Source organism: Mugil cephalus, chromosome 11 (assembly GCF_022458985.1).
Source record: "Mugil cephalus isolate CIBA_MC_2020 chromosome 11, CIBA_Mcephalus_1.1, whole genome shotgun sequence".
In the NCBI taxonomy this organism is placed as follows: domain Eukaryota; kingdom Metazoa; phylum Chordata; class Actinopteri; order Mugiliformes; family Mugilidae; genus Mugil; species Mugil cephalus.
In genome coordinates, this window is record NC_061780.1 from 11096739 (window position 1) to 11114620 (window position 17882).

At 42.2% G+C, this 17882-nt stretch overlaps 1 protein-coding gene across 5 annotated transcripts in view; it reads left to right on the forward strand.

Annotated features, from left to right (window-relative positions):
* creb5b (cAMP responsive element binding protein 5b) overlaps positions 1-17882 on the forward strand; it is a 41570-nt gene that overhangs the window by 693 nt on the left and 22995 nt on the right. For 2 of the 5 annotated variants that reach the window (XM_047599633.1, XM_047599634.1), the window contains exons 1-5: positions 5739-6133; positions 11111-11188; positions 11565-11658; positions 13395-13516; positions 14751-14908. In XM_047599633.1, the coding sequence (XP_047455589.1) occupies positions 6104-6133; positions 11111-11188; positions 11565-11658; positions 13395-13516; positions 14751-14908 (482 nt within the window). In that variant the 5' untranslated portion in view covers positions 5739-6103. Of the gene's footprint in view, positions 1-5736; positions 6134-11110; positions 11189-11564; positions 11659-13394; positions 13517-14750; positions 14909-17882 lie in introns of those variants that run through there. The other 3 variants (XM_047599635.1, XM_047599637.1, XM_047599636.1) reach the window with 3 other exon arrangements.

Here is a 17882-nt window from a genome sequence, read left to right on the forward strand (position 1 = left end):
ACTAAAACACAGTACACAATGATCAATGTACACTAATCAAAACAACAAATCTCATAAAGGCTAGTTTGAAGCATGCATTTAAGGCAAATAATAAACACAGTTTAACATTAAATATGTGGCCTAGAAAACAAACCGGAATAGCATCAGTTAAAAATAAATGTTTGATAAAAGCTAGCAGTGCTTGGGTGAACGTTTACGTTCATCCACTGTAACTTCCTCAATATCTCACTAACCTGCAGTTTATGCTTCTGCGTTAAGGTGACGCAGAGGGTACGGTGTTAACGTAGAGCCTAGCGCCATAGCTGATGTCTATCTCCCTAAATATATAACTATGTGCCTCTGATTGGTGGTAGCGTGTTTCCACTTTAGTATTTCCAGTTGCTTCTCCAGCAGGTTTGGAGATACAGACATTTGTATGACTCGCGTTTGGCCAATTTTCAGCGGAATTTGGTCGAAATTTTTGCAAACATTTTGCCATTGTTGGAAGTAGTCGTGGACGGATCGATCCAAATATCGCTGAACTTGAAAAATACAAATGTAATGAGATCGATAGTAGAGTTTCAGTTTCCCTCTTGTAGGACTGCAGCAGTTTCATTAAAGAGGCGACCTGACTGTGTTTGTCTAAATGCTGCTGCTGTCACAGTAGTACAGTATACAATCATTGGCTGTCACTAGTGATGTGTCAGAGCCGGCTCTAAGATCCGATGCTTGGTAGCAAATCAGAAGAGTGACAGCAAAACTGAATAATAATATTCAATAATAATAACAACCTTTTTAGATAGATGCAGCTAGTTTTAACAACCGGTTATGTCAAGATTTCAAGTTCCTAGTTTGCAAACCAAAAATAATTGAGAGACCCATAAACGAAGCAACATCTGGCTGAAAATTAAAGACACTGGGGGTGGTAGAGCAGACTGTCTTTACTGCAAAATGTATATTAAGAGCAGGTGCCACCACAAACCTGCACAAGGACATTTATACTGTTTTTTGTTATTTTTTACTTAGTTCAGTGTATTTGATTGCAGTGTTTTGTTTATTTGCTTGTACAATTAAAGTTTTATTGCAATATTAAGCCAAACTGTAAATTATGCTAAGACCTGGATATAATAAATTTGCCCCATTGAAGCGTGTTATTTAAATGAATACATTAACTCTAATTGAAACAAATATTTAGTTTTATAATCGTATTGTAGTTTCTGAACACGCCTGAAAAAGATTTTCTAAATAAATAGTTTTTATACACAAAGGAGTGGATTTGGCAAACTGCAACACTGAAATTATTAATGACAGAATCGTGTTAACAATTACATTTTATCCAAATAATAAAAACAAAACATGTGATGCAACTAATGAACACTACAATAGGCTACACAGTGGGTAAAATATCTCAGTTTAGTTTGTTCTATCAAAACTACCGATTTATTTATTATACAATAATTTATGAAAATAGGCAAATAGGTTACCCCTGTTCAAATCACTTTGATGCAAAAATTTTAGACATGTGTATGTCAACATGGAGTGTAAACTATAGTGCTATATTACAATACATACAAAGTAGTAGTAATGAAATGTACAGCTTTAAACAAATCAGGGTTAGTAAATGTTTGTGTTACCATCACTTTAACAGGACTCTAGATCCATCCATTTATTTTTTATTTTATCTTTCAATTGTATGTATTCTGTGGGGAATGTCAGTGTGAGAGTTGTGGCTTAGAGTCGACACCAGATCAACACGTAGCTTAAAAGCATCTTGTGGCCACAGAGTGGCAGTGTTGGTCAGTAGATAAAAACAGTCCGTCTAGATTTTACACACTCAGTGACCAAAAAGTCTGCTGAAACTTTCACAAAATTCCCATTGAATCCTCAAAAAGAGCATTTTCAGCATTTTTGTCTGGTGTTATTTCTGCTTGCTTCCACTTTCATCAGTAGTTCTTCATGTCTCATTCACTAGGCTGGAGACAAGCTAGAAAAGAACCTGTTGTAATCTATATTGTTCATTATTGTATGGAATAAATGCTCCAGGTTCTCAGATAGTATCCAGTGCAACCTGTGTGTGCAGCTTTTATTTAAAGTAGTCCACTCATAAAGTACTCATGAGAGCGACAAATATTCATATCAATTTGACCATTTTTTTCGTCACTTGTTTTCTGTAGCACAGCAGGAGTGTTGCTATCACTTCAAGGCAGAAACAGAAGTTTCCACAATGAATGTGCAAGAATACATGTAAGTGATATTCATACACTGAGCACTGTGTGCATCTACGACACGAGGATAAGCTGCAAATTGGCCAGAAATGCTAAAGTTTTCAAACTTCATCTATCTCCATCTAGTTTCTCGTCTGCATGTATTGACTGTGCAGTAACTGTGAGCTCTGTGCGTGATGATGGTGTAATGGGTAATCATTACCCCTGTTTCAGACCAGGCACCACAGTGATGGCAGAACTATTTTTCCAGTTATGCCTGAGAACACTGTGGGATATTGCTTTGAAAGCATTACATCACGCTCGCCCTCTTGTTTGGGGAAGCTGATGACTTTCATTTAAAATGCTGGCATTGCACATCCTCTAATATTTATTGATGGATTTGCTTGATGGGTATAGTTTCATCTCATGATTACTCTTCAATTAGTTACAGCTCATAACTGTAGATGAGGTAATAGATGTGTTTAGGTTTTACTGAATAGGTTGTTTAACCTCAGTGTGGAAACACATGCAGGAAAAGTCACGTTTCTACAGCTGCTGGTAAGTGACCAAACCCTTTTGCTCTCAGTGAACGTTCCAACAAGTTACACCAATAACATATTTCCTCACTCCCACATGTTACAGTAAAGAGAGGGATCTGAATCCCTCTGGCTTCTACAGTTTCACACAGAGCAGAAAGTCATTCTATTGAATTAAAATGTAATGAAAATAATCCCCTATGAATTTATTTCAAATCACCAGGATGTTTATTTATAATTCAGTATGCTCTAATATAACAAGAGTCTTTTGGAGTGCAGTATGAATGATGAAGAAACAAATAAAACAATGGCATCACTGCTCCGTAACCTAATCAAAAATATGTTCCGTTATAAATTCTAACTGCATAAAGTTGTTGTTATTATAATACATTTGACACGTCTCAGGACCCAGCCAGAGAACATTTATGAATGTTCAGTTTTACAGATGTTCTTCATAATCCACATACAGAAGCACATACAAATGTCACTGAGTGACATACTTACACACAAAAGTTGAGCAGATCGCCCCACTAAATCTAGAGCGCTATCACGCAGGCAGCACCATTCACCAGCCACCTAATGTAGAAGTCACAGGGTTGAGTGTCTGAGTGTGTAAGCGTCTCCGAGGTTATCTACTGGGACCCTCCCCGCGTGTATGTATCGCTGAATAAGCACCTCACTTCCAGTGATTGTGTTTACAGCGTCCTGCGCCGATATTCAAATCTCCTTCTGTTTGGGTTTCCTATTTGCTTTAATGCTGAAGACCGGAGTGTGAAGAACAAATAAATATATTCTTGCAAGCCGCACCAAACTTTGACACCGCAGCGTTAGTAGTTTTTGACCTCCCTTCTCAAAAGTCAAACTTTGGCGCTGTTTCCAAGTCCTGAAACTTATCTCGCAACACAATACTCCTTGTACTTTAACAACTAACTGAACAGCTGTTGCTCCTTACATGCAACAATTCTGGCAGATTCCTCCAGCTTTGTAAAGCAATGTAAATTGATATAAACGTACCCTATAATTCAAGTTAGACAATGATAGAAAAAAAATAAGAGAATGTACATCACAGTATCCCTGTGCTATCTCACGAGTAGGGGCTGTTTTTGCATCATAGCTGCTGTGCTTCAACAAAGCATGGCTTATCTGTGCAGCCGTAGCTGTTAGTTTGCTCTGAGTGCACAGCTTATTAGTCCTGATTAAGATTGTAATTTAAAAACCAGAGAACTTCATATAACAAATGAACTATGATCTGTCTGAAGTCAGACGGTCTGCAGAGGCGACCCAGCTTCATCTTATTAAATTTTAGTCTGTGGTCGAGGTCTAATCTTCCCAACATTTCCCCCTCTGCCACAACAGTCATGGCTTGCATGGTCTCAGAAATTTGATAAGTGCAAAAAATGGTTTGCCTCTGCATTAAACCTTTTGCTGGAAATATAGAGGAATGATATATAGTTGAAATTCAATGTCTCTTGGCCCGCGTCCTCTGCTAAAACAAACAGGTTGGTCAACCACTGTAAGTGATCTTTATTCAGAATTCCTCGGGCACTACTGACGGTAATAGTTTTGAGCAGTATAGAAAAGAATGTGAACTGCACTTTAAATACTAGAAAACACATTCTTTTACCATTTATGCAACTTTATGTTGGTACACCATGCAGATACACTGAGATTTCACTGCAGGCGTAACCGTCTCTGTTGAAAGATCTGCATCTATTTTCCATTATTAATTCTTAACTAAGTAAAAATATTTGGAAAGCTGTTTTATATATCCGTGACACTTTCGTTATTTAGCCCACTTCACCTTTTACACCTGCCACAACAAAGCATCCTCACTGCTTCTTATCTTCCCAAGGTGATCTTATCCGAAAGCATCACACAAAGGGATAATAATAAAAGGGTTAGTATAATATAGATCAAATCTGCTTTAGTATGGGTCACTGACCCAAACTGTATCGGCTCTTTCCAACCTTAATAGTCTGCTCCTCTGGGAGCATAATGTTTGGATTGGTTGGGAAATATATTGGCAATAAAGAGACAAAAGGATGTCATAAACGTTGATTAAAGCTCTGGTTAAAAGACAGAGGCGGAGAGGGTCTGAGTTATGAGGGCTTTTCAGACTGCGTTATTGTTTCAGTGACAGAGCTCTTAGTGTGTCTAGTGGAGTGGTCGCAGGCGAGTGGTAAACATTTCTCAATGTGTGAGGAGTCATTAATCCCTGGAGCCGAGGATTGTTCACTACCAGTGTCTGTGGCCCAAGAAATCACAGCCAGTTGGCACCAGGAGGTCACGCAGAGCTCCAACATAAACGCTTTGTGCTGCAGAGCTGTTTAAATCTCTCCTAATGTGCTGAAGCCGTGGCACACATTTCAGACAATCAGCGGAGAACATTACGCGTCCCGCAGATTCAGTTCATTTGCGAGTTAAGCTGTTGATGATGCATCATCAGTGAGGCCGTATGTCCTTTTAGTGGCAGGTCAATTTGTGCAAAAAACTGTAACAAAAACAAAGTTTTGAGGGCCGAACAGTGTCAGTCACACAACAACATGTAGCTTTGACAGTTGGATATGTTAATAAAAAAAACCTCTAAAGGTGGAATCCAAAGCAAAACGACTCATCACTCTCGTGCCCTCAAACGTTTGCAGCTGCTGAAATCTTCAGGCTGTGGCGAAGCTTTGGTGTTATGTGCAACTGAACTGCGGATTAGGATTTCGTGCTTCTTTATTCATTTGTGAGCATGAACTTCCTAGGGCCAAGTTGTTTTTGAGAATAACAACTAAGATGCTTCACATTTCATTTTACAGAGGAAACACCAAAATAAGTTCAGGACTCAAGGGGGATTTTTTTTTTTTTTTTAATCTTAGTCATCCATCTCATGGCATGTCTGAAAATATTAAAACTTTTTCAGCTGTTATTTATTTATTTTGATCATTTTATTATTAGAATCAGCAAGGTATTGTTGCATTATTGTTACCATTGTTGTGATGAAAATGAGCGGTTGAATCTTCTCCTTTCACGTTCGGCTGTCACTCTGCTTTGGAGACAGTTCGTGCAGAGACGGGAGAAGTTGGGGCCTGCGGTAAGCTTAATTGCCCTCCTAATTGGTCAGCGCTAGTGATCCAGCTCTGCGCCACACCCACTCAGGACCAGCAGTGTCCACCCGTGCCTCTGGGGCGTGTATTTGCAAAACCCCGCCCCGCTCGCGCCGCCTACAAGCGGACCGCAATGATTTAGAAGTTCAGGAATCCCACGTGACGTCACCCCGGGGTGACGTTATGCTTCTCTAAATAGATCGTATTGTAATCTTTTCTCAGTCCAACGTGGTTTCTTCTCAGAGACTGCTTCACATTTTCTACACTTGTTTGGTAAGTTGAAAGCCGTGCCACCATGCAGAGGACCATGCACGCGCCTCTGCAGGTTTGTTAACAGCGATTCTTTTTTACTTTTCCTCTTCCTTTTCTCCATGCAACAGCTTGTTTTGTTGTTCGAGCCCGCAGTTCTTTTTTTTTTTTTTTTTTTTTTTAGGAGATGCTTCTTTTCTTTTTCTCGGTCTCAACTCGTTTGCTTGTGCAGCCAAGAAAAAAAAAGGGGGAGAGATTCGTGTGAGTTTTGCTTGCGCGTTGTCATCTCCGTTCGGTGTCCGGCCTGATCTGTGTGAGTGTAGTTGAAGTTGAGGTGCCGCTGCAGCTCGGTCTGTCAGGTAGCAGACAAGTCTGCAGGAATTCATCTGAAGCGGCTCGAAACCGCGGAATGCGTTCATGCAAAGGATGGTTTTCGCTGCGCCTCGCACCAATCGGGCATGCTTTTTCTAAGTTTTCTGTTAACGCTCCCAAAGCCGGACCCCTGCATCATTGTCATGCCTGTCCCATCCTGGGATACGCAGAGCCGGTGTTTTTCCCGGACTGCTGCGGTTCGCCAGCGACAGTCTGGGAAATGATAGGCCCGCGGTTCTGCTGTCATTGCTGTTTCAAGGGAAAGAATTGGCGCTTCGGGTTTTCTTTAAACTTACCTTCCCCGTTCTGTTGAACGGCAATGTGACTAACATTACGTCATTCTGCAGGCCAGTCGATATTTGATTAACCGCTGAGATGTTGAGGGTTACTTTCAGTGAGCTTCTGCTGACGGGGCGCGCTTTGTAGCTTGAAAACAAGAAAGATGTTTTAATTATTTGATTGCTCTCCGGCTGCTGTCATTATGTTTATGTGACAGCACTGTCAATAACCACTTGTTTCCCGTGCGCGCTTCCACTTATTTTGCAGGCTTCCGATTTCATTAAAATGTCCATTTTAATTTGCTGAGTTACACCTGATAATACATTAGGCCTCGCCGTCACTTGTCACGGGCATAAGTGGGTGTATGATTTAAAAATGCATTTAAGGGCAGGGTCGTTATTGTTAATGTACTGAGCAGAATAAAAATAAGTACAGAAGCCTGCAGTGGGACACATGATAAAAAGTTTTCCACTTCTGTGTTGCAAGAACGTTAAAAAATGTGTTTTCCATTACAAATTGAGGTTGAGGAGAGTCAGCAATGGCTTAAAACTTGCTTTGGAATGACCAACTAATTGTGATATAAATAATGAAAGTAAAATGTGAAAGTAAAATAGTAAAGTAGTGACACAACTAGTGCATAACAAACGTGCAAAATGGCAAACTTTCTAAAAATCAGTGACTGCACATTAAACATACTGGAAAACTTGTGTAGTGACCTTGATATAATTCATCCCATATTTTATACAAGCGTGACTGCAGTCCAGGGGCTCATTGCTGCAGTGGAATGTGACCGGCATTGAGTTTATTTGTTGATTTCATGTGGTCAAGGTTTTGCTAGTTGTGATTGTGAATGTCAATAACCATAACAGCAAACACACTGTCAATCAACAGTTTGACCACAGAAAAAAAAAAGTTTGCACTAGTGAGACTTTTTCCTTTCTCTTTTCTTCTTTACTTTTTTTTGCGACGATGCAAAAGCTTTTTTTTATGAGGAATAAGAATAATAACGTGAGTGTTGTAAAAGCCGTCGTAGACCTCTGAGGGGGCTTTTTTTTTTTTAATATTTCTTATGAGTTTAAATGTTGTGGAAGAAACCAGTAATTGAAAGCTACTGAGGTTTACATCACAGCAGTTTTTTTTTTTTTTAGTTTTTTTTTGTCACGCATGCAGTTTAAGAGCAGAAGTTCAGGGCAGGCATTGTTTGAGAGGGCAGTGTTCCTTGCCTCAGGGATCGTCGTAATCCTGCCTTGAACTTGTGCTGTCAAAAGCCCAGGGTATGGGGCGCAGGAGATTTGAACTGCAGTGCATGTTTGTGCTTGCTTTAATCCCTTATGCCATTGCACCCCAAACCTTCTTTTCCTCACCATATTGTTTAAATTGCAGTATGTGGTCTACCTGGAGAATTCCTCCCCAGTTCCTCTTGAAATCGAATGCCGGACCCTAATCCTTCCCCTCGCTCACATCAGGATATAGTTAATGTAAAGTGTAACCAAATTTCCTCTGCTAAACTAAAACATCTCTATTAAACGAGAGCCAAGTGCCCTTTCCAAGGAAAGGGCGTTGAGTACTGATAATTTGAAGTGTGAAAGCTATTGGATAATTCACTGAGGCATTCACAGAATTAATGGTTGAAAGTTTTATGCATCATATGGTTTGAATTTCCTGGTAAATGTGATAGAATGATCGAGTCCCGTTTTAGAAACGGGAACAGGAAGGAAAAGTTTAGCTGTTGCATCTGTTGCAATAGTAACTATTTTCCCTCACTGTTTTGCGATGTCAAGTTTTTGTGATTTGATGGAGCGATTTATGTTCACGTGAGTGCGCACGAGAGAAAGGCAGAAAACAACTGTGGGAATGGGAGTTACACAAACAGCCGAAAGTTCCGTGTAACATTTTGAGATTAAAAAAAAAAAAAAAAAAAAAAAAAAATGCGGCCTAAAATGTTGATTCAAGACATGAATAATTAGGAACGGGTCTTGAAGGCGCTGTTTCTGGTGCTTTACGTCCTCCTGGCTTTAGTTCGGGTTCAGGGCTGTGGATCAGCGCTGCTGGTCAGGTTTGTTGTGCCAAAGGAGACCAGGTGAGTTTTTAGGGGCCCCCGCAGAAGAGACTCAGTGAACTGGTGACAGAAAGAGAGACCAGGGCTCATTGCTCCCTGACAGAGAGACCCTGTCCAGACCCTGTTCTGCAGGCTTGGTCATGAAGTACAGCTTGTTAGGAAAACAGCGCTGCTTAGCATAACACAATATTTGAGTGTTTTGACTGTGCTTGAGGAAATAGTCTGTACCCATGAAAAAGACACACATGTACATAGTGTATGACGATATTCATACTCGGCACTTGACACGTGGTTGTGCCGCGAACTGGTGATCGCGACTAAAGATTATGAAAGTTAGACGCATGTATGGTGTCGTGCCCGCAATAAATGAAGCAGTATCAGTTCTGTAGATACTGTGAATGTTTTAGTCATCACCAAGAGCACATTATAAACAAACTGCACATCCAGCGTTCGCGATTAAATGACTAGTCTCTTATCAGAATTCTTTTTGTTTTCAGACCGGGGGAAATGCTACGTGATGGAGACAGAGCAACAGAAAATGTTGATGTTGCTCCGTTGTTTTCTTACCCCTGAATGTCTTTATTTGGTTCTAATTCTGTACTGTCTAAACAAAGACTTTTTTTTACGCCTACCCACTTCCAAATGTCATCCAGGCTCCAGTCAAAAGGCTTAATTCACTTATGAAAGTGTAAAATGAGTGTTCTGTAAGTCTGACGTACTCCGCGGACTATGTGCACACGAGATACAAGGTCTACCTGCTTGCCATGATCACGGCACTGGCCTGAAGCTGAAAACAGTCCCCTGGTGCTGCGCTCCTAGGTGGGGATTAATAGTAATGCTCTCTTAACATCTGCTGCAGCATCTGCCTGAAAGTGCTGCACATCTGTAATATTGGTATGCGATCACTGCAGAGGTTGATTTTTAGTGTTCGTGAGGAGAGGGTAGTTTACACTGTCGTGCTGGGTAGTATCTTGTAACACGTTTGGACAGAAATGTGGTTTGAAATACCAAATATTAATTTGCTGTAAAGAAGTGAAGTAAACTCCTACTAAAATCATGAAGTTACCGATTAGACTAAGCAAGCTGTAAACTGACCACACCTTCAGTGCCAGCTGTACCACTAATGTGGTGCATTAAAAAGCCCACAAGTAACTCCCTTAGTCTGACTTTAAATGATAATATGTTTATAGATGTTAGAACAAATTTCAATGTTCTAAACAGGAAAACTTCACCACTGAAAGATCTAAATACAAGTGAGCCGTGCATCAAATCACTGACAGATTAAAGTGCACATCAGTGCCTTTAAATAACGTGAAAAGCTGTTAACATGCACTTCTTTTTTCTTGATTTTTTTTTTTTTTTTTTTTAATTTGACACCCTGTAATCTTTACATGTCATCTTGTGTTGAGAATAAGTGTTGTTTTCCACAATCCAATAGCCGTGAGTAAATAGAAGGACAGTATAATAATTACAGAATCTGACGGTGTTTAACTTTTATAATATTCCGGTTTCATTTAGTAGTTTTTAATTAGTGCAGCAGTAGCAAGTACTCCTTTTCTTTGAAGGCCCTCTCCTTCGCATTAAATGATTAAAGCTTAAATGACAGCTGAGCCACTCATACGTGCCTTGGTCCATGGATGCGGCTGTGGTGTGCTAACCTATGGCTCCTAAAGTACACATGTGGCAGTCGTGTCATGAAACCTGGTCTTGCTTTCCAACTAAATTGTTGTACATTTGTTGTACTCTCCCGCTCTGACACCACTTCCTTTTCTTGTTTTCAAGATGCATACCAACTGAATAAGCCAATTCAAACTTTAAGCAGTGAAGGCCGAAACCTAAAAATACGAAACTGTGGAACTATTTGGTTAGATATAAGTTCCTTTCATTTAAAGGTCGTTTTGTCTCACTGCGTAGTGGCATGAGTGAAAATGAACTTTTTGACACTACTGGGAAGTAGTATGTAGGAAGCAGATGAGCGGAGCAGCATTATAAGCCCGGTTTCACTTTCAAATGAGCATAAACATTTATGTTGATACAGTGGATTCGACGTGGCGTTGGTGTTTGATTACAAATTTTACATAAGTACATGCATGCATTTGCATACACAACTGGACTGTTTAGTTGAAACTGTAAGATTTAGAGAGTCACATAGCATGTGCATGAGTAGCATGTGTAATAAACGCGCAGACACTGAATCCAGGGTTTCCACCACCTTACGTCTTGATGTCATTTTCCAGATTATTTTAGTGTGAGAAAACAATTTTTTTTGGGTGCTGGCAAGGAAACTCAAGTCATCCACTTCTCCTCCCTGCCCCTCTTCTTTTGTCTTTTTTTTTTCTGCAGTTTTATGAAACGTTCGCCAGAGTGATGAACTCGGACCAGGAAAGGCCGTTCGTGTGCAACGCTCCTGGCTGTTCTCAGGTGAGTGTGTCGAGACAAAACAACGCAGCTCAACACAATGAGTGCGTGTGTGTACGTAGGTGCCTGCCAGTAACATGAAGAGGTATGCACTGAGGAGGCCGGAGGAGTTAGTTACTGCCTCGCGCACGACAGAGAAACAGGGTAGCAGGGAACTGAGTGAAACACATACTGTAAATAAAACTGCAGGTGTAAAAATACCTATAGAAGAACATGTTGTTTGAGGTCGGGACTGGGGTTAAAGCTTTCTCAAAAATCTTTAAATAGAGAATAAGAATGAATGTTATTTTAAGGCTTTAGATGTGTGGATTTTTTGAGACTATTTACAGGTCGCTAGAACATGCGTTAATAGCACTAATGTCGTTCTTTTTTTCATCAGCGCTTCCCCACGGAGGACCATCTGATGATACATCGCCACAAACATGAGATGACCCTTAAGTTCCCCTCCATAAAGAACGACAACATGTTATCAGGTGAGTTATGCGCACATCAATGCAGACTCCCCCACGAGGAACTTCGCAGTTTGTTTGCTGCCGTGAGTCATCCACGCTCGTCTATCATCAGTAACCTTCATGACAGGTCCGTTCCAGTTGTTTACAATAAAGTAAATCGCCTGACACACGTCACCTCAAAGCTCAGTTCTGCTCGGTGCATACCGCTCCAGCAAAACGCTGAGGTGCTGACGTGTGAGGGGACGAGGGAGGGGGAGGTTTTTCGGAGATGGGGGTTTGAAGAAGCCCCAGCTGACCCGCTGTTCTGTACGTTAATCTAGAGTTCAAAGAAATACCGGGTCATAGATTGCGCGCCGCATATCAGTGTCAACCCAAGGCCAATCCATAAGTATAGATCTTCGTTCTTAGAAATGTCCCCGCTGCCACACTACCCGTCTCGCGCGAACCCTTCCAGCCAAACCACTGAGATTGTGTCTTCTTTATTATTTACACACGGTGGACGGCAGGATCAGATTTTTCTAGGCTGGGTGTCTTTTTTCCCCTGGTGTCTGAGTTACAGCCGAGACCTTGGACTCAGAATAAAGTAGCCAGTGGTTATACTGTACGCTTAGCTCTTAGCTTAACACGTCCTTCCACTTTTCATCTTTTAGCACCATAGTCGTTGACCTAAGGCTCACCTCTCACCATATCTGCATTTCATTGCCTCAAATCCTCGACCGAAAACTGACGTTACTTGCTTGAGTTTAAATATATATATATGTGTGTGTGTGTGTGTGTGTGTGTGTGTGTGTGTGTGTGTGTGTGTACGAAAACTGAGAAGTATAACTCAAGTAAAACTGCATTTCGTGCATTTACCATAATGAAAGTTTGAGTCGAATGGCAGCCTAGCGCCAGAACAGAACGGATAAACAGACCATGAAGTATGCTTTTAGCTCTTGAAACAATCGCGATCCTGAAATCACCTTCAACTGTCTGAAACCCGATCTGTGCGCACCCCCCACAACGTCAAGTTGAATACTGCAGCTTGAGCGAGCTCAAAAAATGAGACCCCCACCCGGTAGGTAGGTGGGATCTGTTCTGTGTCAGCTAAAATGGGGCTGTCGAGGGAAGCATCTAACTCTCTCTCTCACTAACTAAAGTAATGCTTTTAAAAACATATTATTTAACAACCACGTACATTATATCATTCTTTAGACAGATTTCCATTATCTCGTTCACGGTGTTTTCTGGGGTACGCACAGATAAATAGGTCAAATAAACAGGTATAAATATATATGTATGCATGTGTATATATATATATGTGTATGCACAAACAAACAGAAAGACACTGCAAAATCAGGTGGTACAAAAACACATTTGTTCATTTATGCTGTGTGTCCTGGTGTGTATGTAAAATTGCAATAGCTCCGGTAAGATACATTACATATTACTATTGGGTATATGTTTAATATTGTACTCAGTCCCCGCAATGAAATAAAAAAGATACGTATGAAATTATGATTGGCTCCAGTCCCCGCGGAACCCTCTAGAGGACGAGCAGTTACAGAAGATGACAATGAGGATGAAATCGACAATATGAAACAATGGAAATAGACCCACGGTTAATATGTTACAGTGTCCTCATTTCGCATGCCTCTCGTTATCTTCTACTTCGCTCTCTGGTTAACTAAGGACAGCCTGACAAATAAAATCTAATAAGAGTGCTTGTTTCACAGCTAAAACATGTAAAAAAAAAAAAAACTTTCTTTGATTTCCAGACCAGACGCCCACGCCGACGCGCTTCTTGAAGAACTGCGAGGAGGTGGGATTGTTCAGTGAGCTGGACTGCTCCATTGAGCAGGAGTTTTGCAAAGCCCAGGAAGAAGAAGACAGCAAACAGGTACCGCGGACTACAGAACAAAGCATCAAGCTGAAAAAATAACACTTTAAAACCAAAGCCACAGCCATCCACAGGGGTTAGGTGGTTGTGAACTTATCGGGCGTTGTCATCAGTCATGTCACTCGCAGCAGCCCGCAATCTATGAGCTCGATAGCACCCCTTTAACCAATTAAAAACACTTAGACCTCAGGTAACCACACTCTGCTCAGTTGTTAAAAAAAAACTTTGACCACAAGGTGTTTGCATACATCAGATACTTCTGCCATATTTACTCTGTTTCACTCACGTCTCGCACATCCAGCCAGCCATACCCCCCATCACCACACTCCACGGTCCCCATCTGTCTCGTCAACACTGACAGACGGGTGTAGCAGGTGGAGATTTGTCATCCACCACAGGTGAGGAGAAGCGAGATCGGGTTCTCCACCTGTAACTTCAAAAAGCTCTCCAACCACGTCTTAGGGAGGGAGTCCTATTTCTTCCCAGAAATAAAGACAGACCCCTGAGACAGCTTTTTGGCAACAATAAAAGGCCCGGCCAGACAGTCTCGCATGTGAGCAGAGTCACAAAGCTTTGACTTTTGACAAAGGACGTGATCATTTATGCATTATAGATCTGCCCTGAGGCACCTTCACCAGAAACGTGGGTGCTAGTCAAATCACCACAAGACAGACTGCTTATCTAATGTCTGGGGAGATGTGCAGTGCACGCTGTAGTTTAAGCTGTTGTCTGGGCGGCTTGGCTCTGGAGCTTGCCTGTACTCAGGTCAACTACGTCTAGCCTGCCCAGCCTCTGTGGTTTATGATGGGAGGCTCTGCTAAGTCAGCAGGAGGCGAGTCAGAGCAAGACTCTCTGGCAGTGTGAAGCACGATAAGAGAGATAAAGGAGCGAAGCACCGAAGCTTAGTTATAACAGATTCTATCGATGAAAATAGTCACATATTTATACTATGGCGTGAGTAGTAGGCTTGAACATTTCCGCAGAATGCGCCATATGTAAGTTATTTTTGTGCGTGCACGAATTTAAGTTAGGTGAAAAGAAAGTGTACTGCTAAAACCTGGTTCTAATTAGATTCTCAATGTCCGAAAAAGCCTGTAGATGAAATTTACATAGTTCCCCATGAAGCCCCGCGAAGGCCATTCAGTCGTAAAAGCTCGAGTCATAGTGAAAAATCACATACTGTCAGCAGATTCCTAACTTTGTATACCCGGCTTGCATCTCTTCCCCTTTGCAGAACCTCTCACTGCACGGCCAGGCGGGCCAAGGCCAGCACCAGCAGTCCCACTCACGGATGGGGAATCACGACACCAGCATAGTGATCCAGCAGGCTCTGCCTTCTCCTCAGTCCAGCTCCGTCATCACTCAGGCTCCATCCACAAATAGACAGATAGGGTGAGTGAGCCACGGGGCTAAATTAACCGTACAGGTAACAAGATGTTCAATCTCTTTCCATATGCGGATATGAATATGAATTTCAGTTTTGTTACTATTGGTTAGAGGTACTGCTGAGAACTGCTGACAGACTGAGAACTGTCTGGCGTGCAGTGATGAGAGCGTATCCTCTCACCTCAAGTGTGCCCCTGTTAGAGTGACAGCCTGAGGCTCAGCCTGGTCCCTTTGTGTCCGTGCCGGCTGTCATCTCTTGTTGTCTCTGAGGTAATGTCAGTGTTTTGTTACATTCGGATCCGTGTGTGTGGGTTTGGCGATTCATGTTTTGCTGTTCATTCAGTATTGTCCCACAGCAGAGCATGCCAAAAGAGGGTCCCGGAGGACAGGATGAGGTCATTGTTGAAGCCCCAGCCGTGACTGTTTTTACAACGGTTTAGCATTTCATGCTCCAAAATAGTCCTTTTCAGAGTATGGGAATGTCAGACACCTTAGACTGCAGCCTCTCTCGTACCTTTGCAATCAGAGACGATGCATTATTCAGAATTGTGCCACTTCAGAATTTAAAACATTTTTTTTTTCACACAGTCATAATCAGACCCTGTGCCGATACACGCGATATATATTATACGCAGTGAGGCTGCGTGGGGTGTGAATCTTATCAATTCTGCCGCCTGATAAGGGGCTGTGAGCTCATTTTGTATTTATCCATCAGTAAAATAATAATTTTCACCCACACGTTTATACGCGTTTTCCCCTGTGAGGACGTCCCACTGCCCTCATTCATTCCCTGTGCCGTAACCTCAGCCACCTTCAGACTTGTGCCAGGGCTTTGTTACTGTAAACCAGGCCTGTGGCAAGCTGGGCAGACAACGAGATGGCTCGGTGTTGTCCTGGGCTGGGCCTGCGTCGAGGTTGTGCTGTGTAGATTTACAGCTTGGGGAGCTAGTGAATATTGGATGGGAGGCCCGTCACTAAGCCTGACTGACACCCCATCAGGCTCTTTGTCAAGGACAGGGATGGAATTTCATCCCCTTGGAAGAGCAGCAATCACTGCCAGTAACAGAGACTTCGCTGGGACTGCTTCACCTGACTTTACCTGTCAATATAAACTCCGCACCTCACTAAAGCACAGGCTCGCCACTTCGCGGCTCTTTGTGGTCACGAAGCTTTCCCCCGATTTGGCCCAGACAGACGCGGTGGTGCAATAGCTCACTGCCATTAAAACGGCTGATTTTAAAATCGGAGCTGGTATGCCATGTGGTGGTGGTTGTAGGCCACATAATTGAAGCCGAGACCCAGCTCCAGCTATCTGTCACACATTATTCGACGCAGCCACTGAGCAGCAATTGTATGTGCTGAAGCTGCAGAATCGTCACTTGTTTACTGGATGGGAGCCTGACACATGAATAAGATGAGTAAATTCACACGAGAGAAAGCTGATCTGGAAATGTTCGCATCAGCGGGAAAATGGGCTGAGGAAACCCCTCCGCTGTAAAGCGGTGCTTCCACAGGAAGCCATTAGTGCTAACCAAAGTCTCCGTGCACCGGGTCCCTCCACAGGAACTTCCTACGGCCCTGGAACTTCCCACGTTCCTGTGCTGGAAGCTTCACAGGCCAGTCAAACTCTGTCCTCAGATAGAGGTAGTGGTTCCCTGTCACGTCGAACAGTCGGACGTGTGGGTGTTAGCGTGTTGTGATTGACTGTGTATTTCTTAAGAAGAGACTGCGCAAACTACATTTTAATCATTATAAGCGACATTTAAGAAAACAGTTATGCCTGGCAAGCGTGGTAATGCTTTTGTACGTGATCATTGTGCGCCTATAAATCTTTTAATCTTGACACTCTTTAAGGAGCTCTGTGGTGAATATGTCTTTAAATGAGACAAAATCACCAAACAAAATCAGTTTAATCTCACTTCCATCTGCTTCCCCCGGTTTGTTCCTCGGCTCTTCTGAGTGCATGGCGTGAGCATCCAATGAATTAGGATAACAAGTCATTTTCATTGCTCCACAATGTTTACTAAAGAGCTTTGAGGCTTGGAATCAATTAGGATTGGCTTTCCTCAAGTCCATTTACTTTAGAATTGAGCTGGGCCTGCAGCTGTGAAACCTGAGGACCTCTCTCTCTCTCTCTCTCTCTCTCTCTTTTTCTCTCTCTCTCTCTCTCCCTTTGCTCCGAGTCCTTAAACAAGGTCTGTGGGGAGCTGCACTGACACAAACCAGTGTTAAAACCAGGCATAAGGAACAGCCAGCAGATCTTAATGTCACGGCTATCATTATCATACAAAGGGAAGCGGTGTCCAACAGTGCCGAATGCTCTCTTGCCTTTCAATTATAAACATCTGGTGCTGAGTTATGTCACAGTTAAACGCGTTGGACGTTACTAGTCAACCATGGGAGATACAACATTTTTTGGAAACCTCAACCTTTTGACTTGCAAGTGCAAGAGATCTGCGCGTAGATGGGTGTGGGCACAAAGCATTATTTTGGCTGAAGCGGAGGAATTCAGTCCGTTTCTTTCCATTACATCTCACAATCAACCTGAATGCAGCTGGGTTAAGTGAGGAGTGATTAGAGCGCAGATCAGTTCATGATGATGTCGTATTTAAAGGCTTCTCTGAATGCTGGCCGTTATGGGAAAACGAATGCTTTTAACCTGGACGTTGAGTTAATATCTTAAATTAGTCATTTATAAAAAAAGACTGTGTGAATCTAAAAGGTGCAATCCTCAAAACCACTCACTAATGATGTCAGACAGTTTTGATTGGTGACCGCCAAAACCAAGACAGTTTCTTATCATTTTTCTGGGCCCTTAAAAGCAGACATTTGCACTTGACCTTAACCCTTATTTTACTCGTTTGTTTGCCCGAGAGTCGTGGTTCCCTTTTCTAGGTAGACGATTTATCTCTAAGCATGTATCATGCATTGTTGGTGGTGTCCCACCCTGGGCGTGCTGCGTGCAGCGCGGGTTGTCACA